General features: G+C 39.3%; 8 protein-coding genes across 15 annotated transcripts; 1 reads left to right on the forward strand and 7 right to left on the reverse strand.

Moving 5' to 3' along the window:
- Positions 1–426: 426 nt before the first annotated feature.
- LOC100184666 lies at positions 427–2,166 on the reverse strand. Its single transcript, XM_002126547.4, has 7 exons — positions 1,750–2,166; positions 1,512–1,702; positions 1,192–1,337; positions 979–1,127; positions 885–927; positions 775–827; positions 427–636 (listed from the first exon to the last, which is right to left on the reverse strand). The coding sequence occupies exons 1-7, from the start codon at positions 1,795–1,797 to the stop codon at positions 526–528; spliced, it is 741 nt and encodes a 246-aa protein (XP_002126583.1). The 5' UTR covers positions 1,798–2,166; the 3' UTR covers positions 427–525.
- Positions 2,167–2,553: 387 nt separating this feature from the next.
- On the reverse strand, positions 2,554–4,532 carry LOC100182295 (pro-neuregulin-2, membrane-bound isoform). The gene has a single exon (XM_002126718.4). The coding sequence runs from the start codon at positions 4,509–4,511 to the stop codon at positions 2,763–2,765; it is 1,749 nt and encodes a 582-aa protein (XP_002126754.1). The 5' UTR covers positions 4,512–4,532; the 3' UTR covers positions 2,554–2,762.
- A 569-nt stretch (positions 4,533–5,101) lies between these two features.
- LOC100177516 lies at positions 5,102–6,278 on the forward strand. Its single transcript, XM_002126766.5, has 4 exons — positions 5,102–5,207; positions 5,453–5,506; positions 5,559–5,752; positions 5,803–6,278. Exons 1-4 carry the CDS (start codon positions 5,180–5,182, stop codon positions 6,211–6,213), a joined length of 687 nt encoding a protein of 228 aa, XP_002126802.1. The 5' UTR covers positions 5,102–5,179; the 3' UTR covers positions 6,214–6,278.
- On the reverse strand, positions 6,227–8,998 carry LOC100179866 (RNA-binding protein MEX3B). The gene is made up of 7 exons (XM_002126866.5): positions 8,701–8,998; positions 8,372–8,528; positions 8,071–8,294; positions 7,784–7,934; positions 7,630–7,733; positions 7,221–7,541; positions 6,227–7,130 (listed from the first exon to the last, which is right to left on the reverse strand). The coding sequence occupies exons 1-7, from the start codon at positions 8,933–8,935 to the stop codon at positions 6,883–6,885; spliced, it is 1,440 nt and encodes a 479-aa protein (XP_002126902.1). The 5' UTR covers positions 8,936–8,998; the 3' UTR covers positions 6,227–6,882.
- On the reverse strand, positions 8,990–12,192 carry LOC100180667 (protein ANKUB1-like). Of its 3 annotated transcripts, XM_002121988.5 has the most exons (11): positions 12,057–12,192; positions 11,841–12,010; positions 11,401–11,556; positions 11,228–11,351; positions 11,029–11,175; positions 10,814–10,965; positions 10,575–10,758; positions 10,325–10,510; positions 10,201–10,267; positions 10,052–10,147; positions 8,990–10,003 (listed from the first exon to the last, which is right to left on the reverse strand). In XM_002121988.5, the coding sequence occupies exons 1-11, from the start codon at positions 12,156–12,158 to the stop codon at positions 9,642–9,644; spliced, it is 1,746 nt and encodes a 581-aa protein (XP_002122024.2). In that variant the 5' UTR covers positions 12,159–12,192; the 3' UTR covers positions 8,990–9,641. The 3 variants fall into 3 exon arrangements, with proteins under 3 accessions (XP_002122024.2, XP_026696147.1, XP_026696148.1); XM_026840346.1 differs by having other exon boundaries at positions 10,814–11,175; XM_026840347.1 differs by lacking the exon at positions 11,401–11,556 and having other exon boundaries at positions 10,814–11,175.
- A 53-nt stretch (positions 12,193–12,245) lies between these two features.
- Positions 12,246–14,175, reverse strand: LOC100175200 (wiskott-Aldrich syndrome protein family member 2). 4 transcript variants are annotated; one of them, XM_009863740.2, is made up of 6 exons: positions 13,895–14,173; positions 13,706–13,831; positions 13,426–13,563; positions 13,198–13,377; positions 13,087–13,132; positions 12,246–13,027 (listed from the first exon to the last, which is right to left on the reverse strand). In XM_009863740.2, the coding sequence occupies exons 1-6, from the start codon at positions 13,898–13,900 to the stop codon at positions 12,357–12,359; spliced, it is 1,167 nt and encodes a 388-aa protein (XP_009862042.1). In that variant the 5' UTR covers positions 13,901–14,173; the 3' UTR covers positions 12,246–12,356. The 4 variants fall into 4 exon arrangements, with proteins under 4 accessions (XP_009862042.1, XP_002127177.2, XP_026696151.1 ...); XM_002127141.4 differs by having other exon boundaries at positions 13,706–13,828; positions 13,895–14,172; XM_026840350.1 differs by having other exon boundaries at positions 13,706–13,793; positions 13,895–14,171.
- Positions 14,176–14,183: 8 nt separating this feature from the next.
- Positions 14,184–16,277, reverse strand: LOC100183019 (40S ribosomal protein S15-like). Its single transcript, XM_009863744.1, has 4 exons — positions 16,270–16,277; positions 16,116–16,212; positions 14,416–14,553; positions 14,184–14,297 (listed from the first exon to the last, which is right to left on the reverse strand). Exons 1-4 carry the CDS (start codon positions 16,275–16,277, stop codon positions 14,184–14,186), a joined length of 357 nt encoding a protein of 118 aa, XP_009862046.1.
- Positions 14,193–20,214, reverse strand: LOC100185390 (DNA topoisomerase 2-binding protein 1-like). Of its 3 annotated transcripts, none has more exons than XM_026840348.1 (18): positions 20,129–20,214; positions 19,658–19,813; positions 19,405–19,590; positions 19,241–19,342; positions 19,010–19,159; positions 18,837–18,862; positions 18,751–18,781; positions 18,611–18,698; positions 18,428–18,558; positions 17,629–17,746; positions 17,418–17,581; positions 17,233–17,364; positions 16,815–17,031; positions 16,467–16,760; positions 16,270–16,352; positions 16,116–16,212; positions 14,416–14,553; positions 14,193–14,297 (listed from the first exon to the last, which is right to left on the reverse strand). In XM_026840348.1, exons 1-14 carry the CDS (start codon positions 20,174–20,176, stop codon positions 16,633–16,635), a joined length of 1,677 nt encoding a protein of 558 aa, XP_026696149.1. In that variant the 5' UTR covers positions 20,177–20,214; the 3' UTR covers positions 14,193–14,297; positions 14,416–14,553; positions 16,116–16,212; positions 16,270–16,352; positions 16,467–16,632. The 3 variants fall into 3 exon arrangements, with proteins under 3 accessions (XP_026696149.1, XP_009862044.2, XP_026696150.1); XM_009863742.2 differs by having other exon boundaries at positions 18,608–18,698; XM_026840349.1 differs by lacking the exons at positions 14,193–14,297; positions 14,416–14,553; positions 16,116–16,212; positions 16,270–16,352; positions 16,815–17,031 and having other exon boundaries at positions 16,515–16,760; positions 18,608–18,698.
- Positions 20,215–20,220: the final 6 nt, after the last annotated feature.

The raw sequence follows: 20,220 nt of genomic DNA on the forward strand, positions 1-20,220 counted from the left end.
TACTTTCAACTACACATATATATCGTAGTTATAACTACAACTACTTTCAACTACACATATATCGTAGTTATAACTACAACTACCTCCAACTACATCTGTAATCGTAGTTATAACTACAACTACTTTCAACTACACATATATATCGTAGTTATAACTACAACTACTTTCAACTACACATATATCGTAGTTATAACTACAACTACCTCCAACTACATCTGTAATTACATAAACTCAACAATAACATGGCAGCCACTATGAAAATTTCGTAACAGCAACACGATAGTTTTAAGCAAACTATTTATAAAATGGCAGAGCTTTCAACAGCAAGTGAATGAATAGTTTCGCTAAAAGATAAGTAGCAAAACCGAGTTTCGAACTGTTTACCCTCTGGTAAACATTATTTTAACCAAAACGTCTGTTAAAATGTACGATCGCACAAACGCTGTATCGCGTTGGCATATTTATTCCTTTATTACATCATAAGCCCTGAGTCATTTTGTTACGTCATAGTTCATTTAAATGACGTCAGAATAGAAATGTAGCGACGACCAACAAAGCGACGACGATGATGGCAATAGAAGCGGAAGTGACGACAAACAAATGGGGATATCCATGTCGCAACTTCAGCAAGATGAACTGGAAAATATTTTCATTAATTGATTTATAAAAACAAATGGCGCTTCGCCCTTCAATGCGCATTCGACCCGAAGATTAAACAGCTTAAACCGCGAGATGCATTATTGTTATTGCGCATCTGTTATATTGTGACGTCACCTTTATCCCCATTGTTTCGCCATCCACCGCTCGTACGCTACCGATCGCGAAAGCTGCATAGATAATAATGTTGTTTATGACGTCACAACGATAATAATGACGTCACTTACAGCTGAAATGTTCCACTGCCCAAGCTTGAACCGCCATCTGCGTCTGTGGGGGGTTAGTAGGTAAGTACTTTACACGTTATGATAATGTACTAACTTTCAACGAATGAAGAATTAATTCCGTTTTACGAATCGCGTCTTCCATTCTAGAGTTAACAGGCTTATCTTCTACGTCACAATCGCTACACTCGATGTTCGGAAGCGAATGAAATCCCGTCTTTATCCCGCTCCAATCAAGGGAATCACCTAAAACGATTATATTACGTCATAATGATGATGTCATACCTGGTTTATGACTATGACATCATACCTGCCGTATTATAAGCATTGTTTAGAAACCATAACACTTTGACGTCACTTCCGAACATTTCAAGACATAGAGTAAAGTCGACCCATTGTAATTCCAACGCTTTCTGCAAATCGCTCGATTGCGGCGACTCTTTAGAATTATTTAACCTACAAACAAAGTATATTCAATACACAGTAACCACGGTTTACCAAAGTATATTTAGTACACAGTACTCACAGGTTTCAAAGTATATTTAATACACAGTAACCATGGTTTTCCAAAGTATATTTAATACACAGTAACCTTGGTTTTCCAAAGTATATTTAATACACAGTACTCACAATCGCAACGCTGGCAACAATGTCTTCATAATAGCGAAAGCTTCTTTTATGATGAGGGATTGAAAACATCCCAACCTCCCCCGGATTTCCGCTCCATATAATTCTAAACTTCCCGACGATCCAGCAACCGAAGTCGCGAGAAAATTATGAGATGACGTCATATGCACGAAATCGACGATCCGCTGCGAGTTCTATAAACCTATTGTTATAATTAATTATGACGTCACATAGACATTACCTTGTGCAAATTGTTGGCGCATTCTTCCGTCGCCTTCTGGCTTGCCATTGTCGTCCATTGTCCGCAAACAATGGAAGCAACAATAAAATCGCGAAAACGATCGATCGCGTTCTTCTTTTATCGCAGATGTTTAATAAATATCCCTTATGACGTCATAAATATACCGTGACATCATATTGTTACAACCGACAGCCATTTTGACGTAATAATGGCAGAACAACTTGACATTTCTTATTGTTACGTCATAATAGTTCTCGTTATAAACTACAGTCGATGAATAGTGTGTTTAATGACGTCACAATCAGACAGATGAATCAACAATCGCGACGCTGGTTCTTTAAGATTGTTACGTATTGGAAGAAATATTTGACACTTAGGAGAATGGTTCAATCACGTGACGCGCGTCGTCTTACTATTGTGACGTCACAGTTAAGGGAACAATCACCATATTTGGGCAATTATAATGTGACGTCATCGGAAACGTTTAAACGATTAATACGTCACAATTAAAGTTGAATTAGGTGTCGCGTTACACGCGTATAGCCACAAGAGCTTTAAACATTCTTATTTTATTAAATATTATATTAAATAAACAAAGAAATAGCTAAGTAACAATGAATGACAATGGGGTTTATCCTCATCTCATATTACAATGGAATTCCGACATTTCGCGTCTATGACGTAATAGACCAAACTTTCTTACAATTCAATTTATAGGGAAACTATTGTGACCTAACAGACTTCCTATTATTAGTTATCTATCTAGATGACATCATAATCCTGTACTATGACAAACCCTTAACATTTGGTGTAAAATACTTTAATAAAAGGTAAAACCAACGTTTAGTGGCAAGTCACATTAATTGGTTCTTCATTTGCACTTGAAGCAAAAATTGCATGAATTATTAAAATGAAGATTATTTTGAGGTTATTTATCTACCTAAAAATATATAAAGTAAATAAAAAGGCACTTTACACTATCAACTACATCTAATAGAAAATACATGAAGTTATTACACGGCAATACTGTGAGAACCAATCTCAGAAACATCGCTTGAGCTCGAACTTAACCGCTGTTGACGACTCAATAACGGAAGATTTTGTCGCTGAGCGGACGACACGAAAGGGTGCGTTGAATTCTCCTTTTTTTCGGGGAAATAAAATCCATCGGATAACGAAGTGTCTGGGATCTCTATGTTATCGAACAAACCATCGTTATGCGACCGTGGAACATCATAATCATCACTTTGGTACGCTAGCAATGAAGATGGGGTGATGGTCTGGTAAACAGGATTACTAATGTGACCAACATCTGTCTCCAACGGAATATTTTCTACAGATTTCTCTGTTTCTTGCTCACTATGATGTAATAATGGGCTTGTTGTGAATTGTTGATGAATAATTTGTTCGACCCCGGCAAGGTTGGGTGTTCGGGGTAAAGTCGATGAAGTGGAAGTATCGTCACTCTCGTTATTTATCGCCACATGCCCGATATTTGACGCCCCTTTCGCCAACCCGTTTAACCTTCGTCGTTTGTTGCTGGTTATGCTTGTCACGGATGGCCGACTTGTTAGATGCGCTTCATTGGTCACATCAGCCGCACCGTCGTATCGTAAATCATCATTTATCGGCGCTTTAACATTTATCGCTGCTTCAAACAAACGGCGATCTTCAAAGCTTTGAGGTTCCGACTTTGTAATAAAACTTTTTAACTTTTCATCCAGCAAGTCGGTTCGTTTCTTACGGAACAAACAATACACAGCGAAACAAATAAAAGCTGCGAGGAGGACAGCAACGCACATACCAAGAATAGCCACAAGTCGTTTATGGTATAAATAATCTTTGTTTGTCAAACCTTTCCCAACCGCATGCAAACTTCTTTCTTTGCATCTTTTGCCGGTGAAATAAATATCACATCTACAGTAAGGTTGTCCATTATCAACACAACATTGTCCACCATTAAAGCAAAAACCAGCGTCTGTTGATGGGCATGGTTCACATGCATCCACTGTTGTGGCAACGGTTGTTGTTGTTACACTGGTAACGATCAACGTAACCGTATAGTTAGTAGCATCCACGGACACTGGGTTCTTAGCGCTACAAACATACACCCCGCTCATTTCTTGCGTTAATTGTTTCACTATTATTTGCGATGCACCTCCTTTTTTGCTAGATTTAATTTTCATCCCGTTAGGAAGATTTGATTTATTCAACAAGATTCCACTTTTAAACCAACTCATGTTAGGCTTTGGTTTCCCGCTCGCTTTACATTTTATTTTCAATTTATCCCCTTCATGTTTTTGATAGGTTTTCTTGCTTTTCTTGAATGAGGGTTTGCTTAAACAACCTTTACATAAAAGTTTGCTTAATTTTCTTGCCGATCTTTTTTTAATTTTTACGGGATTTTTATCAATCCAGTAAAACCCGGATTCATTCGTTGGTTTGAGGAAAACTAAATATGAAGATTTTCCTTTCTTTAAATCGACGCACCCTTCTGCTTTGCCAACGGGCCCGAACTTTATCTTCTGTTTCTTTTTTATCCCGTCGTTCTTGATTTTAAAAATTGTTGAAACTTTTGCTGTCGCGTTAAATATCCTCTCAGATTTCCTTCCTTTTCCATCGACAAGTTTAATTTTAGAAACAACGACGGTAATTGGCGACTTAATAGCAAGATTCGTGAAATCCTCGTTGGTTGGTCTGCATGACTGACCATGGACGATAGAGATAAAAACACAAAAAATATAAAACTGAACAAAAATCATTTTCTTTGGCTTAAAAACTTAAAAGCTGTTGAGTGAATTAATAATATTACCGAAACTATTTCAAGCAATCCACACAATACAAAATGTTCCCACAGTCACGCTATATAGATGTAGTAGAGAGCACTGACATTTCTCCCTTAATTCGTCAGCCAAGTAAATATGAATACACCCCCCACACCCAAACCTCGCCCCTGTAACCAACGCTAGCTTAAAATAGAAATAATATATAAACTTTATGTTGTCTATGTCATTGACAAACTTTTTATCGTTAAATAACGTTGGAATGTACCAACAACCGACCTGGCCCACCTACATCTCTACCTTCCATTCAAACAACTGAATTCCCCATGACGTAATGCTCCAGCTCAGATGCGACGTCTTGCGGCGGTAGAATAAAATATATTATGTCATCACACGTCATGTTATATCATCATACGTCATATTACGTGACTACACGTCAATATTATGTCATCACACGTCATATTACGTCACCACACGTTATGTTACGTCACTACACAACATATTATGTCATCACATGTCATATTACGTCACCACACGTCAACATGGCATGCGCAGCTGATAAGTGACGTCACAATCGCTTTCCAAGCAGTGGCTGTTGATTGTCGACGTAACAGTCGGAATTATTGTAGTTGTGTTAAGCGTCGACGATGAGCGGAGGAGAATTTATATCGCCCGGTAAGTTTAACATTTAACCAACAATATGATGTTTATGTTGTATATGCAACAATATGATGTTTATGTTGTATATGCAACAATATGATGTTTATGTTGTATATGCAACAATATGATGTTTATGTTGTATATGCAACAATATGATGTTTATGTTGTATATGCAACAATATGATGTTTATGTTGTATATGCAACAATATGATGTTTATGTTGTATATGCAACAATATGATGTTTATGTTGTTGATGCAGGTAGCGCTTATTACTACAAGGGGAAACCCCGAAACCGGGAAAGCTGCAAGCAAGGTAAGGCATGATTGAGGTTTGAAAACAAATAAATAAAATGTTTTTTATTCAGATAACTGGAAATCCTGGTGTCCGCCCATTAATGACGTCATTTCGAGTGACGTACGTAAAGTGCATGTCGTCACCAATGACGTATGTTCGTCGAGAAACGAACTGCAGACCCGGGAAATCCAACGAAAGCAAGCGAACACAATAGCTGTCGCGTGTGCTGGTAACAAACGAACGAAAGCTTCCAAGATGTTTCAGGTGGGAAAGTTACATTGTGTGGGGCGCCGTCTAACGACTAGAATTTCTAGGATCGATTTGAGAGATCCGAAAAGTTTGCGCTTGTAAAAGAGCCCAAGGTTGCAGATCAAGCGCAAGTGATAGAACAAGCGCAAGTTACGGATAAAACGCAGGTGACGGAACAAGCGCAGTTGACGGAACAAGCGCAGTTGACGGAACAAACGCAAGTGACGGAACAAAAAGAGATTACGCAACGAGCGGAGTTGACGGATGCGATTACACATAGCTTGGGAAGAAAAGATTTGTTTCCCCCAATCAAAGCGGAGTTTAATTCATGTCCGTTGCCATGGCGATACGAGAGTAGTTACGTCACATCCGGGACAAGACACGAAGATTTTAACCGCAAAGCTCGCGGTTTTACTGGAAGCTACGCGTCGCCTTATGGAAGTTACGAAGCGATGATCGAGACCGATGAATTGTGACATCATAATCAACAACTGTTTAACAGAATGTTTAATCGTCGAAAATAAAATTTCTTTACATGGCATAACAAGCGTGGAGAAAAATTATTTTAATTTTGAAAACATGCAACGAACACACCAAAGCACTAGGTGGCAGCACACCACACGAAACTATCAACAAAATTAAGGCTCGCGATTAAACAACGGGTTTAAAAACTTGACGTGATTAAAAACATGGCACTGTGGAACACACGTGTGGACAATTATTATTCAGCACCAACAAATCTTAAGTTTTGTAAATAAAGGTTTCCAATGCATAGTTACATGCCATGGGAGTATAAAGAATTTTCAAAATATTTCACTGCAATTATACAAACAACCCACAAGCATAATCAAAGTAGCGAGCCAGGGGGTAACACAGGGGGGGGGGGCAGTAAAATAAAAGCAGGTCAAGAAAAAGAAATAAAAAAGTCCATTCTCGACGAGGGAATATACAAAATATATTATTTCTTAAAAAAGTAAGAATGAAAATATACAAAACATTGTAGTTTACCTGGGCAGTGACTAAATGATTGTTGATATCGGCAGTCAATCTACAATAACTAATATAATGGGTAAACAAGGGGGTTAAAATAAATTTCAAGGAAGACGTAAGAACTGCAATTCCCGGTAAATTAAGTTTCTGGCAAGTTATTTCTTGATGAGCAGCGCCATGGAAGCAGGGTGGTTACAGCAGGGGCAAAATGAGCCATTTCTTGATACAAGACGGTTCGCACACGAGAAGCAGAACAGATTGTGCCCACATGGAACCAAAGCTGCCACAATAGAACCTTCCTTGCACAAAACGCACCTAGGCGACTCCCCTTCAACTAGGAAAGGGTGGGGGACCCCGTGCACAACGTCGGGCGATCCAGATGTCAGGCTATCGGTGGTACCTCCTGTGGGGGGTTGGTAAGGTTATTATACATAACATATAGGTGGTGTTTGAAACACTTTTTCCTTAATATAAGCAAGCAACAATAACTCACCAGATGAATATCCGCTCTCTATGTTTAACGCTGGCGTCGCAAATGGGGTTGTCATGGGTACCGCGTCAACTTGGCTGGCACCAGAATCGTACGACTCCGTTCGAGGCTGGCGCCCTCGTGTGTTGGGTGATGTGGGGAAAATGGGATGAGGTTCGGAGTCTGAAAGTGTGGGTGAGAGTCTGGGGTGTTGAAGGGCGGGGCTAAACCCACTGCTTGATTGACTCGATCTACGCGGGGTGAGAGAGAATGTTTGGCGGGGGTCGATACTTCCCCAACTTATCATCATATTATCATGGGGAGGGTACATCCCGTTCGTATATTCTGTAATAATAATATGGTGTTCTTATATTCCGACTTAACTTTGTAAACTAAAATCATGTAAAAGCAACTAAAACATTCGCATACTTACCGAAGGAGTTGCTTTGCGTGGTGGCGGGAAAGAAGCTTGGGGCTTGTGACCTTAAAAGACTTGTCGTTGCTACATTTCGTTCGTACGAAGCATATGTAGTATTGCTGGGGATGACAGTGTTAGAAACATGATTATTTATTATTTACATATTCACCAATGATCTTCTTTAACAGCAGAATTTAGTGCGACAACCTCGGTTCCATTATTCTTAAAATCGTCCTCAATATTTTGTTGTTGCGTTCCCGTCCTTGTAGCGATATGAGCTTCTATTTCTTCCTTCGCCTTTTCAACATTCTCAGGAAGACCTGAACGATATCGATTAAAAAATAAAACAACTTTTAAGTTTGCTGTTGCCAAACACAGTTCCATAGTCATAAATTCATTACATCAACATATAATGTGCAATATAAACCAACATATCATGTGCAATAGAATAAATACCTGTTACTTCAAACACTGGTTCTTTGTCTCTGCTTGGGGTAACAATATAGGTGTGGGTTTGTTGTTGAATACGTTTGATTGTCGCCCCTTTTGGTCCCACAACCAATCCAACCACTCTGTATGGAACCCTCACTTGCAAGGTTATCGTCCCAGCCGTCCCATCAACCTCGTTCGCGCCACTAACAGTTTGCCCGTTAATCAGCGAATGTTTGTTCCGTGACGCTCTATAAGGGTATTAGGTAATTATACACAACTCCACATACATGTTGAACCAATATTTAATAAAAACCTAATTATTTACCTTATTTGCGTGAAATGTTCAGCAGCAGACTGGACCTCCCTACGAGCCATGGCAACATCCTCTTTTCTTCCAGTTACAACGAACACCGGCTCTTCACCACGTACCGGGGTTTTGATATAGGTATTCGTCTTAGCACGGAGCGCTTTAATTTTACAACCTGCAGCGTACAGAATGTGAATATCACTAAATAAAGCACTGATTTTCTAGTTATAATAACAGCATATATATAAGTTATATTAATAGCATATATGTAAGTCACAATTTCCCACTGAAATGTTTCGATACAAAACTAAAACCATCATTTATTCCACCAATAAGATCACGCTTACCTTGCCGTCCAACAATTTCAGCAACATGTTCAGAACTTGGAACAGGGACGCATTCCGTCATGTTCTGACTTCGCTTGTTTTTGGTGATTTCGTCATAACTTGAAGTAGAACTATCATCGTCACAATTGCCAAGCAGCCCAAGATTCGACAACTCAAGCGCGATTTGAAGCGTCCGTTGGTCTTCTTGATTCGAAGGAACGTTTTCCAATTCGGAATAAGTTTGTGGTGCGGGCATGGCTATAGTACAGACAAGGCCAGTGGGTTTAACTTAAAACTGATGGAAAATATATTTTAGTAAAAATACACCAAATAAATTCGTTAAATACTAGTTATGAAGGTAGCTACCTTTGCCTAACACTTAAGTGTACTGCCATATTCTTTATACTAAAATTGAAGCGGTACGTTATCGTTGTACTGTGTCTGTATATATTCTGACATATTAACGCTTTTATTGTAAATATTAAGAAACTATTAAACCATTAAAACTGACCAAAGCGATCGAACAGAACAACACACGTCTACACAACACAGACATTTCCACAAACTAACTCAAGTCTCCTCGTGCGCTCGCTTTATGGACATTTTTCTCGACCAATCACAGCGGAGGTGTGGGTCACGTGCTTTTTGAGAGCACGCCACAGACACGAGGTTTTTGTTGAAAATAAAATTAAATAAAAGAAACAAAAGCGCACGCGGTCGCGGTGGCCATGCTTTTAAAGTTGCAACATTATCAGATTAAAATATTAATACAAGCGTTGCAAACAGTTTAATGTAAACGACCTTTACAATAAATGGCAAACATAATCACTTTCACAGATTAAACAAATATTTTAATTCTTTTGCAAGTTTACGTCAGCGTAACGTCACGGAAGGAAATCGTTTCCTTGGTGATGTAACAAGTTACATTGTGACGTACTGAGTTTGTGACGTCACAATAAAAGTCATCGTACTTTAATCGGCGATGACGCAACAGTAGGAATGCTGCGACAACGGTCTCTATGACGTTGCAATGACGTATGCACGTTTCTTCTAGCAAGCAACACAGCCAGATCAACTTGACGCAACCAAACTTTATCCTTAAACGTCGACGCGACGATCATGCACTGAATTGCATTTTCCCTCGCCGGTAGATGGCGGTATTTGTCAAATATTTCTAACGTTGACGTCACCGGGTTTATGACCTTTGAACTCACGTGGAAAAAAGGTCGAAGTGTGTTTTCAGCGCTGACAGCTGGAAGTGACAACCCCCCCTCCACTATGTTGCCCCTACGGGTGTTACCACCACGGGTTTTCATTCTTTTTTCTAAATTCGATTCAGTTATTAAAACAAACGAACATTTCATAGAAATACCATTATCAATTGAAGGTAGCTGATTGGTCGGTTTCGGCGTTTGAATATAGGAACTAGATTCTGTGACGTCACCTTCGTAGATTCTCCGCGGCGATTCTAAACTGTCGTGTTAATGACGTCATAATAAAAAATAATTAATTAATTTTTACTTAATTTGTTTAAACCAGGTAGTTTGGCGCCATCTGGTGAGAATCCTTTTTTTATAGAAGCATTGTTCTGCAACATCGGAGTATATTACGTCACATTATCTGTATATTACGTCATATTACCTACCGATGAGTTTCTTGTCGTTAAACTTATAAGCTCTGTGATTGGTTGCTTTAAATGTGACGTGTGGTTCAAAGTTTGTGACGTATAGTGTAGCGATTGTGACGCATATTCCAGTATTTTGCTTCGTGACGTCATGTTGGAAACTCCAAACCCATCGACTTGGATTCCGGATTCTACAGTTGCCTGTGCCTGTAGGGGGTGTTAAAGTATATGTGCCTGTAGGGGGGTGTTAAAGTATATATGCCTGTTTTACCTTATATGGTCTTCGTTTTAATGACGATGGGAAAGCCCCTTGACCGATAAGAACTCTTTCCCGCGCTCTTTCACACCATTTTCGAACTTTAATAACGATAACCACTGCAAGGGTCACCGAGTTTTCGGTGTGACTGCTGTATAGCTTGGATGTGAGATATGATAGACATTCAGTTTGGTTGTACCTGTTACGTTGGAGTTTTTATTCTTTTTTCATAAACCTACAAACGAACAACTAACCTACAAGCGGATTGTATCGGTGTCAAACCACTTCCATTCTTTGCTATTAAACAACAAATATTATTTTGAACGAATATTCGGAGAACGTTCAATTTCCCTCGCTCAACAGCGACATGTACCGGACACTTCCACGCGTCCACATGCGATGAAGGCTGTAACAATAACACTGAACACACCCGCCTTACCCACACACACCCCCCACACCTCTCACACACCTTACACCACAGTTTAGAAGGATGCAACCCCACTGGCTCTTCCGGCTTGACTGACCCAATCTTAGGGTTTGTCATGGAGTTGGCGAGATCCACGTGTCCAAAGTGCGCTGCCATGTGGCAAGCTACCCGGAACTGAAACCTCATTACCTTGATGACGTCATGATTACAATGACGTCACAATCCATATTAATAATCTTACCTGTTCATCATGAGAAGCGTTTTGGATGACTTTCTTAGTATGACCGTTTGAAGCCGCTATCAAGAGATCTGCCCAGCCGTCCCACACATGTAGTTTGATGGAACTACCAACAACAACTCCGTATCTACAATAACAACTTATATATTTGCAACATTTATACCAAAACAACTTACGATTTAAGTAAATGGCCATCAAACATTTCCTTCTCATTAGCAGCAACTAATCGGAACACGGATACGGGTAAGCCAGTCTTGCTAGCGATCAGCTCCCTTAAATAATGAACGGTTGTTTTGCTAGGCTCGATTTGCTCGCGTATGTAAATGGCATCACTGTAAATAAATAAATGGCAACACTGTAGTTAATCAACTGGCAACACTGTAGTTAATCAACTGGCAACACTGTAGTTAATCAACTGGCAACACTGTAGTTAATGATCTGGCACCACTGTAGTTAATCAACTGGCAACACTGTAGTTAATGATCTGGCAACACTGTAGTTAATCAACTGGCAACACTGTAGTTAATGATTTGGCAACACTGTAGTTAATCAACTGGGAACACTGTAATTAAGGATTTGGCAACACTGCAGTTAATGATTTGGCAACACTGCTCACCCGTTATGCGCACAATGAATGTTTAAGACAGGTTTGTCGGATTCCCTCAAAGCACTTTTAACCGTCGCTCCTGAAGTGATCCCAATATCCGAACAAACCCAGTCATCTTGAAGCGTTGCACCGGCGTATGTTAGCTGGAGTATCTTATCCTCCACGTGTGACGAATTCAACTGAAACAATCGGTCAATCGTATGCCATTATGACGTCCTAATATACCTTAAAATGATCTCGAAGCGCGACTTTGACGTCACCAATAGTTTGACGCGACCTCACATCCAAGGGTAGCCGCACATCTTCAAACGCGATAAAAATTCGCATTTTGCTTCCGCTGTTAAAACGCGACTGACGCGAATTTGCGCGACCTTCATATGCCGCGACAATCGCTAACAATGGCACAACAATGGAGGCATTGTTCGAAGTATCTTATTGCATCACAGGGATTCGAGAACTATGCCATTGTTACGTCGGTAAAATAAACAATTAAGGAAATAATCATCAGTTACGTCACAAAACACATTATTCGTCTTGATTATGACGTCGTTTTACCAAACGGGGACGACGTGATTTCTGTTTTAATTGTTTCGTTTCACAATCGGAGTGAATTCCTGAATCTGTGACGTCACTTTCTACGTCATCCAATGTCATCAGTGACCTCGATCTGACCCCGCGTTCCAGAATCCGATGTTTCCATTCAAAGCCGCCATTGAAGCGCAGTGAATCAGTGACGTCATCGGTAGTTACGTCACGATCTATGGCAATATCGTGTGTGACGTCATTGACATAGTTTATGTCTTCTTCAGTGACGTCAGAATCATTGGCTATGACGTCATCGCTGGTTACGTCATCTTCGGAGCGGGAAAACTTTGGCTTGTTTGAAAGAGGGGGAGGAGCAGGAGGAGAAATAGGAGGAGTGGGAGGAGGAGGGAGATTATCTTGTGTGTGGGAGGATGGAGGAGGAGGGAAATTATCTTGTGTGTGGGAGGATGGAGGAGGAGGGAGATTATCTTGTGTGTGGGAGGATGGAGGAGGAGGGAGATTATCTTGTGTGTGGGAGGATGGAGGAGGGAGTTCTGTAAGCGTTATGATTGGTTGGTTAAGGGGAGTTGTATTTATCGTAGCTGGCTTGATAGTCAATCCGCTAGGTGGCTTCATGGCTTTCTCGGGCACGTGACCTCGTTTCTTTGGCTCTGATTGGTTAATTAAACATTTAAGCTTATTAAATAAACAAAGGGGTATTATGACGTACTTATCACTTCCTCGCGTGGCTCAAAGTCGACGTCACTTTGTTTTGCCTGTGACGTAACAATATTAATTGTGTCGTAACTAGTTGGTATTCCCCTAAAGTGATCCAAGTTACCCTTTCTTTTAAGTGTTGTCTCGTTGGAGGCCTCCTATTGGCTGCTGCAGGTTTCGCTCGTGTTTTAGTCACGTGATCTAGGTTAGATCGAGCCCCCATTGTGACGATTGTGACCGAATAATCAAGCTTTGCAACCCATTGTTCAAATTCTTTCGAATCTTCCAAGTAGAAAAGTTCCCGCTGCAAATAATCGTTTAAACAATTGCATTATTACGTAATATTCAAAACCTTTGTTTTCTTTTTATCCTTTGGTTCTAGAACGAAGGTGAATTGACTTTTCTTACAATCGCGTTTATGAGCATTCGAACAACCGGTATAATTGTCCAGGTTAATTTTCCCACAATGCACGTCATTCTCGTCCATTGTCTGCGTCATAAACGATTGTTTAGATAGATTACGTCACAGTAGGTTACAATATGCATTGCGACGTCATATGCTTTGATACGAGTGTTAAGGAAGTGACGTCACAACCAACTTTATAGTGACGTAACAACCAACTGTGACGTACCTTATATTCAAACATCATTAGTTTATTATTGTTGAGAATACACCATCGTTTCCGCCATCTTTTGCGCAACCAGCCTTCTTGTATTAACCTGTACAACCAACCATGCATATCATACGTCACTTCCTGCTAAATAACCTTGTTAGCTTATACGTCATGTGGATGACGTCATCTTATAATACACCAACTTACGTTCATTGTTTCGTCATAATTATCTTCAAACCCAGCAGATATGACGGAACAAATACTAAACAGGCGTCACAAACAACTTTTTTCTAAACTTTTGTTACCGCATTGTTACGTCACTACTACTTAAACTTAATCGCGATACTACTATTATACCACAACCAAATTATCCTTTCAGTTTAAATTCCTGACCAAGCCTCAAGGAAGTGCCTAATCTATGACGTAGCTCTCGTCTACCCCTTTTTCTCACTTTCTCTCCTTTAGTCAGATGAAGAAGGCATGATATTTATTTTGTTTATTTGAGTGGTATGAACCTAGATGAGTGTGTTGCACCAATACCGGGTCGTCCATGCTTCACTGGTTTGTATGTGATGCTGAATTCACCCAAATATCGGCCAATCATCTCCGGCTGTAAATATTGGGGTTAAATATTACATCACAGCCACCATTGTGACATCGCAGCCACCATTGTGACATCGCAGCCACCATTGTGACATCGCAGCCACCATTGTGACATCGCAACCCACCTTTATTTCCACTTGGTTGAACACCTTTCCATTATAAACGCCAACCATGCTTCCGACCATCTCTGGTTCAATAACCATATTCCGAAGGTGAGTTTTTATAACTTCAGGTTTTTCAAGAGCCGGAGTATTTTTCTTTGCCTGCAAGAATATAAACATTAAACACATTGCTGTTATAATGAATTGTTTTAGAATATAAAGCCTTAAACCCACAAAAACCATTTTAGATTGTTTTGTTAAAAAAACTAACACAAGTTTGTTTTACACAACCATCGCTAAAATCAAACCGTGTTATTTGTTTTGCCGGTAAAACGTACAAATAATTTCCCACGTACACATTTAACAACAAATTAGGCAATAAGTTGGAAATTGAAGAAAGTTTGTAACCCTTTAGGGGCGAGACAATTTATTTTCACCGCTAATAAATCTAAAGTCGATAATTCACACAGGGTGGGGGGGTACAGTACATGGCATCATACTTAAATAACAAGTGTACAATGACGATTCACACGTGGTTATTTGCGTGATAATATAGATTCGGTGCATTAATGGCAATCGAGTAGTTCTTTTTTATTTTTCAAGGGTGAGGTCCTTATCAAGGATTTGGGAATGAGGCCAGATTTTGCCCATTACCCCATCACCAGGAAAGCCCATTAAATTCCTTTTGACAACCCATTAGTGACCGCTGGGTTGGAGCAATTGCCGTTAAGTGTCTTGCCCAAGGACACATACGCCGATCAGTTTTAGTGTCTCTGCCGAGTATCTAATCGGGGACACTTTCATTTGTCTAAACCACTGAGCCACCGCACCAGACGTTAGTTAAAATAGTTTCCGACGAGTTCATGGCTATACATTTTACATGCGACTTATTATCCGAACATCACTCTCTTTTTTTTACAAGTGGCCGCTCATTTTTTTATTATTATTTTCTGGGGACTTTTAAAAAACGTCTTTTTGTGACATATAATAAACGTGTATTGGTATAGTATTTCAATATTTTATAAAAAAATCCTTTATTAACAGTTAGTTTCCAGTTACACACATAAAACTTAAACCCCTAACCCCTTACTTCTAATTCCCAACCCCTAACTCGTGCAAATCACAAAAAAAAAAATTTAAAAAAAAGTTTTGCACCGTGCGGGACTCAAACCCGGTAAGAACGAAAAAGAGATTAAAAGACGGCACGCAAACCGTTACACCACAGAGCCGACGATAGTAAACAGATCGAAAGGGCGTATATAACCTACCTAATTTGGGAAAGATGTTCTTACTAGTGTTTTATATATTTATAAAGTTATTTTCAGTATTTAAGTAATTTGTTTTACACTTATTACCAATTTAAAGTGTTTCTTTGTGTATTTTTTCAAAATTTTAAACTTAATAAGAACGCCCACTTGTGAAAAGAAGAGATTGAATACATTTTACATTGGTTATATCATAATGGTATTGATAGATATATTGGTCTATATTGAACATATCCAAACACTACTGTTTTTGACAAACTATTATTTTAAATTGATAAGAATTGTTACGAACACGCATAACACAAAACATAGAATATATTTAACAACCATTAAATATCAGAAGTTTGGCGGCAAAATAACTTTTTATAACCCACGGACTTTCATTATAATAATATTCCCACAACTGCTTATATTAAACGTAAAATTTCCCTTCGCCTATTAAACTCATAAATATTTTACCTTACGTAATCTTTTCAACAAAGCATTATGCTTGCGTTTAACCCCGCGATTGAACGATCGTCGTTGGCGAGCACAATACATATCCATTAGTTGCTCCCTGCAAATATATTCAAGTTTACAAACCAAAGTTACGAAGAATATTCTTAAATCTCACCTGGACATATCGAGTAGTCGATCAAGGTCGACACCACGGTAGGTGTATTTGCGGAAAGTCCGCTTCTTTGGCACAGAATCTGCCTAAACAACGAACAACATACTTTTATAACTTGACAGGAAGATATAGAATAACACCATACTACCCAACAACACCTAAATATTGAATAACAATCGATCAAAGCGGATCAAACTTACCATCTCGAATCCAAATTTCGGGAAAAGAAAAATTTCTCCAAAAACCTGATACAGCTAACCTCGCTGGAGGGCGCACAAGATGTTTCCGCAGCGGGGACGAATAAAATATTAAAACTAAATGTCGGGTAACGATATTTATTTGCAAACAGGTGTCAATTAACTTAAATTAATTAAATCTCCTTCGTTTCTTCGGCGTGCCAGAGTCAGTGTTGCCAGATTCAAATAACATTGTTTTCACCAGGGGGAGGTAAAGATCCTCCGGTTTTGGTTGGGGATCTTTCATTAAATATTCAGCTGGAACAAAATTAATTCATTAAATAATAAAACCCCAATTAGCTTAATAATTACCAATATATTCAGGCAGACAACAATGCACACCAGCTCGAACAAGATTTTCAACGTCAGTCGACGGAATTTGTTTAATTTTATTTTGGTCCAGTATTGCGTGTGTGATTCCCTCTAGTGGCCCGCTGTACGGTAACGACGTCGCAACCACTGATGCGGAACCACTTTGTAAAAGTCGAACAAAGCCAGGTGATTGTCGGTCGTTTAAGTGGAGAATAACCTGCATCATGACATCACAATAACATTGATATCACACTCCCCATTATGACATCACACTCCCCACTATGACATCACACCTTCCATTATAACATCACACCCCAATTATGACATCACACCCCCAATTATGACATCACACCTTCCATTATGACATCACACCACCCCCCTAATTATGACATCACACTCCTCAATTATGACATCACACCTTCCATCCGCTAAATGCCCCGCTGCTCCCCAACAACTGACGCCACCTAATGGCTGATGCTCCAAGTAAAGATTCAATCTCGTTAGATGGTGACCACTCAAACGACGGATTCCCGTATTCATATTCTTCCTCCTTTTAATAACATTGATACAACATCTGATACATTCAGTGTAAAATAACCAAACCTTCACAAAAGTGCTGGCTTTTTTGCAAGCCTCGATGTAACTTGTGTGCAAAACCCATTTTCCCGCAGACAGTGATGCCAGATACTTTTCGTTACGAGCGGGTTTCTGCACGATAAGGTGGGTGCACTCTGGATCAAAATAATCACGGTCCAAATATTTTCCCCCTGAAACAATTCCAATAAAACATCTGCAGCAACGATAATAAACAAACCTAAATCTTGAATGATTGCCGCGTATTCTACTTTCTTATCTGGTGCGACAGAAGATATAAGGAACATGGGTGGTTTCCCTTCATTGATATTTTGTGCTTCTTCTTTTGGGGGATTCACCTGTATTACGATGTCATAAATTAATAAAATTACCTTAATTATCTAGTCCGGCAAAGTGGTTAGCGCTCCTGCCTAAAAAAGTTACATACTTGTAAGCGGGCATAAAGTGTATGAAACAGAACACCCATGTTAAATCTGAATACTTTAATCACTTAAAAAAAGATGTATTTGTGTATTGGGCAAGGTACATGGATAGTTGCTTTAACCTAGTAGTCACTAATGGGTTGTCTTCATTGTCGGAAATACAGAAAAATGTATTTACTTATAAAGTTACATACGTTGCAACTTGTAAGCGGGCGCAAGGTGTATGAAACAGAACATCCGTGTTATAACGACTGTGGTTGCCCCGCCTTGCAAGGATAAATAAGTTACATACGTGGTAACTTGTAAGCAAGCGCAAGGTGTATGAAACAGAACACCCGTGTTATAACAACTGTCGTTGCCCCACCATGCGATGATAAATAAGTTACATACGTGGTAACTTGTAAGCGGGCACGAGGTGTATGAAACAGAACACCTGTGTTATAACAACTGTCGTTGCCCCACCATGCGATGATAAATAAGTTACATACATGGTAACTTGTAAGCGGGCACGAGGTGTATGAAACAGAACACCTGTGTTATTACGATCGTTGTTTTCCGGCAACTGAGGAAAGTTACATTGATTCATTATGACATCACCATTGTTTGTAAACATTGCAATCTTTCCATTTCCTCTCGTCCAATTGGATCGTCCCAAACAACCTGTACGTCTTGCGACATTTCGTCGCTCGTTTTATCCCGAGTTGCCTCGGGGGTGAACACAGTGTTGCCTGATAAATAATTATTAACATTTTAAAACAATCTGGCAACACTACTTACAACTTAATCTTTGCGTTCGTGCAACACTGGGTTTCCCAGACATTATATTCTCCAACGTTCGACGTAAACTTTCCCGAACTTCTTGCGAATCCTGTCATTATAATAAATAAACCAAACAATGACATCATAATAACCATTATTACCACATTGTCTCCTTCAGGTTTCTCAATGTTGCTGCAAACAATCAAGTTTATTATGACATCACAATGATGATTAAGACATCACTTACCTTGACAATGATGGCTTTCGCACAATCTGAAAATATTTGTAAGGTAACGAATTTATATTATTACTCATCATATTTAACCACGAGTCAGCATATTTAACCACGAGTCAGCATATTTAACCATGAGTCAGCATATTTAACTACGAGTTACCATATTTAACCATGAGTCAGCATACCTGTATTGACCTGTTTGGGTCGTAATCATGGGGAAATTCCCCTTCACCCACTCTTCCGTCCTCGCAAGCTGCCACCCAGTGGGGAGAAACGATAAACTTTCCGTCTGAACGAGCCAAGCGGAACTCACGATTTGGGTCGTTGTTTTTACCCTGCGTGTAAATTTATATATAAAACAAACAAAACCCTAAATAAATGTATAAACAAACAAAACCATGAATAAATATATGAACCTGAAACACAAAATGTGTGCAACTACCATCGTAGCCCAACCGAACTTCGCCCCCCAATTGTTTCACCAATTCATTTAATTTAAGTCTTTGATCCGATAATTTCTGTAAATATTTTAATAGATGAATTATAAAAAACAAACAAAGAAATAATGAACCTGCCCCACCTTTGAAACATACACCACAACCCCGCGTAAAATTTCTTTGCTTTTTATTGATTCTTCTCCACCTGTGATGTCATAATTAACTTCTTCTTTATCGAAAACTTTTTCCAAATTTGCGACGATATTCGACGAGTCATCAATTCCTTTTAATGACTCAGCAAGAAATCTTTCGACGAAAACACTAAGTGGCTAAAACGATGATGTCATAATTTACATTGTAACATCATAACATACTTTATGACATCATAATACCCACTGTGTCAGGTTTGTCACGCATGGCTTGTTTCATTTCCATCCTCGTTTGATCTGGCGTTCTTAAATATTCAAAAACATCGTCGAGGTCGAACGACACGTTCGGGTCGACACCCTTCGTCATGAACTTGCTTGGGGTGGCGAGGTTTAAGCGAAGGATCTGGTGGTATATGTTATTTCTATGTGGTTACATATATATGGTATTTCTATGTGGCTACATATATATGGTATTTCTATGTGGCTACATATATATGATATTTTTATGTGGCTACATATATATGGTATTTCTATGTGGCTACATATATATGTTATTTCTATGTGGCTACATATATATGTTATTTCCATGTGGCTACACATTTATGGTATTTCTATGTGGCTACATATATATGGTATTTCTATGTGGCTACATATATATGTTATTTCTATGTGGCTACATATATATGGTATTTCTATGAGTATCTAGTGGTTCACATACTTTCTCACGCAGGGGGGTTTCCACTAACTTTTCCTTGCGTTGTTTCATTTCAACTCGTTGCCGGATACGCTCCACCGCACTTGAACGTTGCG

Source organism: Ciona intestinalis, unplaced genomic scaffold (assembly GCF_000224145.3).
Source record: "Ciona intestinalis unplaced genomic scaffold, KH HT001210.1, whole genome shotgun sequence".
NCBI classification, from domain to species: Eukaryota; Metazoa; Chordata; class Ascidiacea; order Phlebobranchia; family Cionidae; genus Ciona; species Ciona intestinalis.

What these genes read in the sequence shown, in the direction of transcription:
- LOC100185390 (XM_009863742.2), bottom strand. Translation starts at nt 20,176, where the DNA reads ATGAAACAACGCAAGGAAAAGTTAGTGGAAACCCCCCTGCGTGAGAAA. An exon ending in TTGTGGTGTATGTTTCAAAG is followed by an intron (nt 19,343 to 19,404) that starts GTGGGGCAGGTT and finishes AAATATTTACAG; the next exon opens with AAATTATCGGATCAAAGACT. An exon ending in AAGCCAGCACTTTTGTGAAG is followed by an intron (nt 17,365 to 17,417) that starts GTTTGGTTATTT and finishes TGTTATTAAAAG; the next exon opens with GAGGAAGAATATGAATACGG.
- LOC100180667 (XM_026840346.1), bottom strand. Translation starts at nt 12,158, where the DNA reads ATGCGAATTTTTATCGCGTTTGAAGATGTGCGGCTACCCTTGGATGTG. An exon ending in TAAAACGAAGACCATATAAG is followed by an intron (nt 10,511 to 10,574) that starts GTAAAACAGGCA and finishes CACCCCCTACAG; the next exon opens with GCACAGGCAACTGTAGAATC. An exon ending in GCTACCTTCAATTGATAATG is followed by an intron (nt 10,004 to 10,051) that starts GTATTTCTATGA and finishes AATCGAATTTAG; the next exon opens with AAAAAAGAATGAAAACCCGT.
- LOC100177516 (XM_002126766.5), top strand. Translation starts at nt 5,180, where the DNA reads ATGAGCGGAGGAGAATTTATATCGCCCG. An exon ending in CCGGGAAAGCTGCAAGCAAG is followed by an intron (nt 5,507 to 5,558) that starts GTAAGGCATGAT and finishes TTTTTTATTCAG; the next exon opens with ATAACTGGAAATCCTGGTGT. An exon ending in AAGCTTCCAAGATGTTTCAG is followed by an intron (nt 5,753 to 5,802) that starts GTGGGAAAGTTA and finishes TAGAATTTCTAG; the next exon opens with GATCGATTTGAGAGATCCGA.
- LOC100183019 (XM_009863744.1), bottom strand. An exon ending in TGTTGAAAAGATTACGTAAG is followed by an intron (nt 14,554 to 16,115) that starts GTAAAATATTTA and finishes ATATTCTTGCAG; the next exon opens with GCAAAGAAAAATACTCCGGC. An exon ending in TCAACCAAGTGGAAATAAAG is followed by an intron (nt 14,298 to 14,415) that starts GTGGGTTGCGAT and finishes CAATATTTACAG; the next exon opens with CCGGAGATGATTGGCCGATA.
- LOC100179866 (XM_002126866.5), bottom strand. Translation starts at nt 8,935, where the DNA reads ATGCCCGCACCACAAACTTATTCCGAATTGGAAAACGTTCCTTCGAAT. An exon ending in TGAAATTGTTGGACGGCAAG is followed by an intron (nt 8,529 to 8,700) that starts GTAAGCGTGATC and finishes TGTACGCTGCAG; the next exon opens with GTTGTAAAATTAAAGCGCTC. An exon ending in GCTGTTAAAGAAGATCATTG is followed by an intron (nt 7,734 to 7,783) that starts GTGAATATGTAA and finishes TGTCATCCCCAG; the next exon opens with CAATACTACATATGCTTCGT.
- LOC100184666 (XM_002126547.4), bottom strand. Translation starts at nt 1,797, where the DNA reads ATGGCAAGCCAGAAGGCGACGGAAGAATGCGCCAACAATTTGCACAAG. An exon ending in GCGCCAACAATTTGCACAAG is followed by an intron (nt 1,703 to 1,749) that starts GTAATGTCTATG and finishes ATAGGTTTATAG; the next exon opens with AACTCGCAGCGGATCGTCGA. An exon ending in TAATTCTTCATTCGTTGAAA is followed by an intron (nt 928 to 978) that starts GTTAGTACATTA and finishes AACCCCCCACAG; the next exon opens with ACGCAGATGGCGGTTCAAGC.
- LOC100182295 (XM_002126718.4), bottom strand. Translation starts at nt 4,511, where the DNA reads ATGATTTTTGTTCAGTTTTATATTTTTTGTGTTTTTATCTCTATCGTC.
- LOC100175200 (XM_009863740.2), bottom strand. An exon ending in TAATGATGTTTGAATATAAG is followed by an intron (nt 13,564 to 13,705) that starts GTACGTCACAGT and finishes TTTATGACGCAG; the next exon opens with ACAATGGACGAGAATGACGT. An exon ending in GACAACACTTAAAAGAAAGG is followed by an intron (nt 13,133 to 13,197) that starts GTAACTTGGATC and finishes GTTACGTCACAG; the next exon opens with GCAAAACAAAGTGACGTCGA.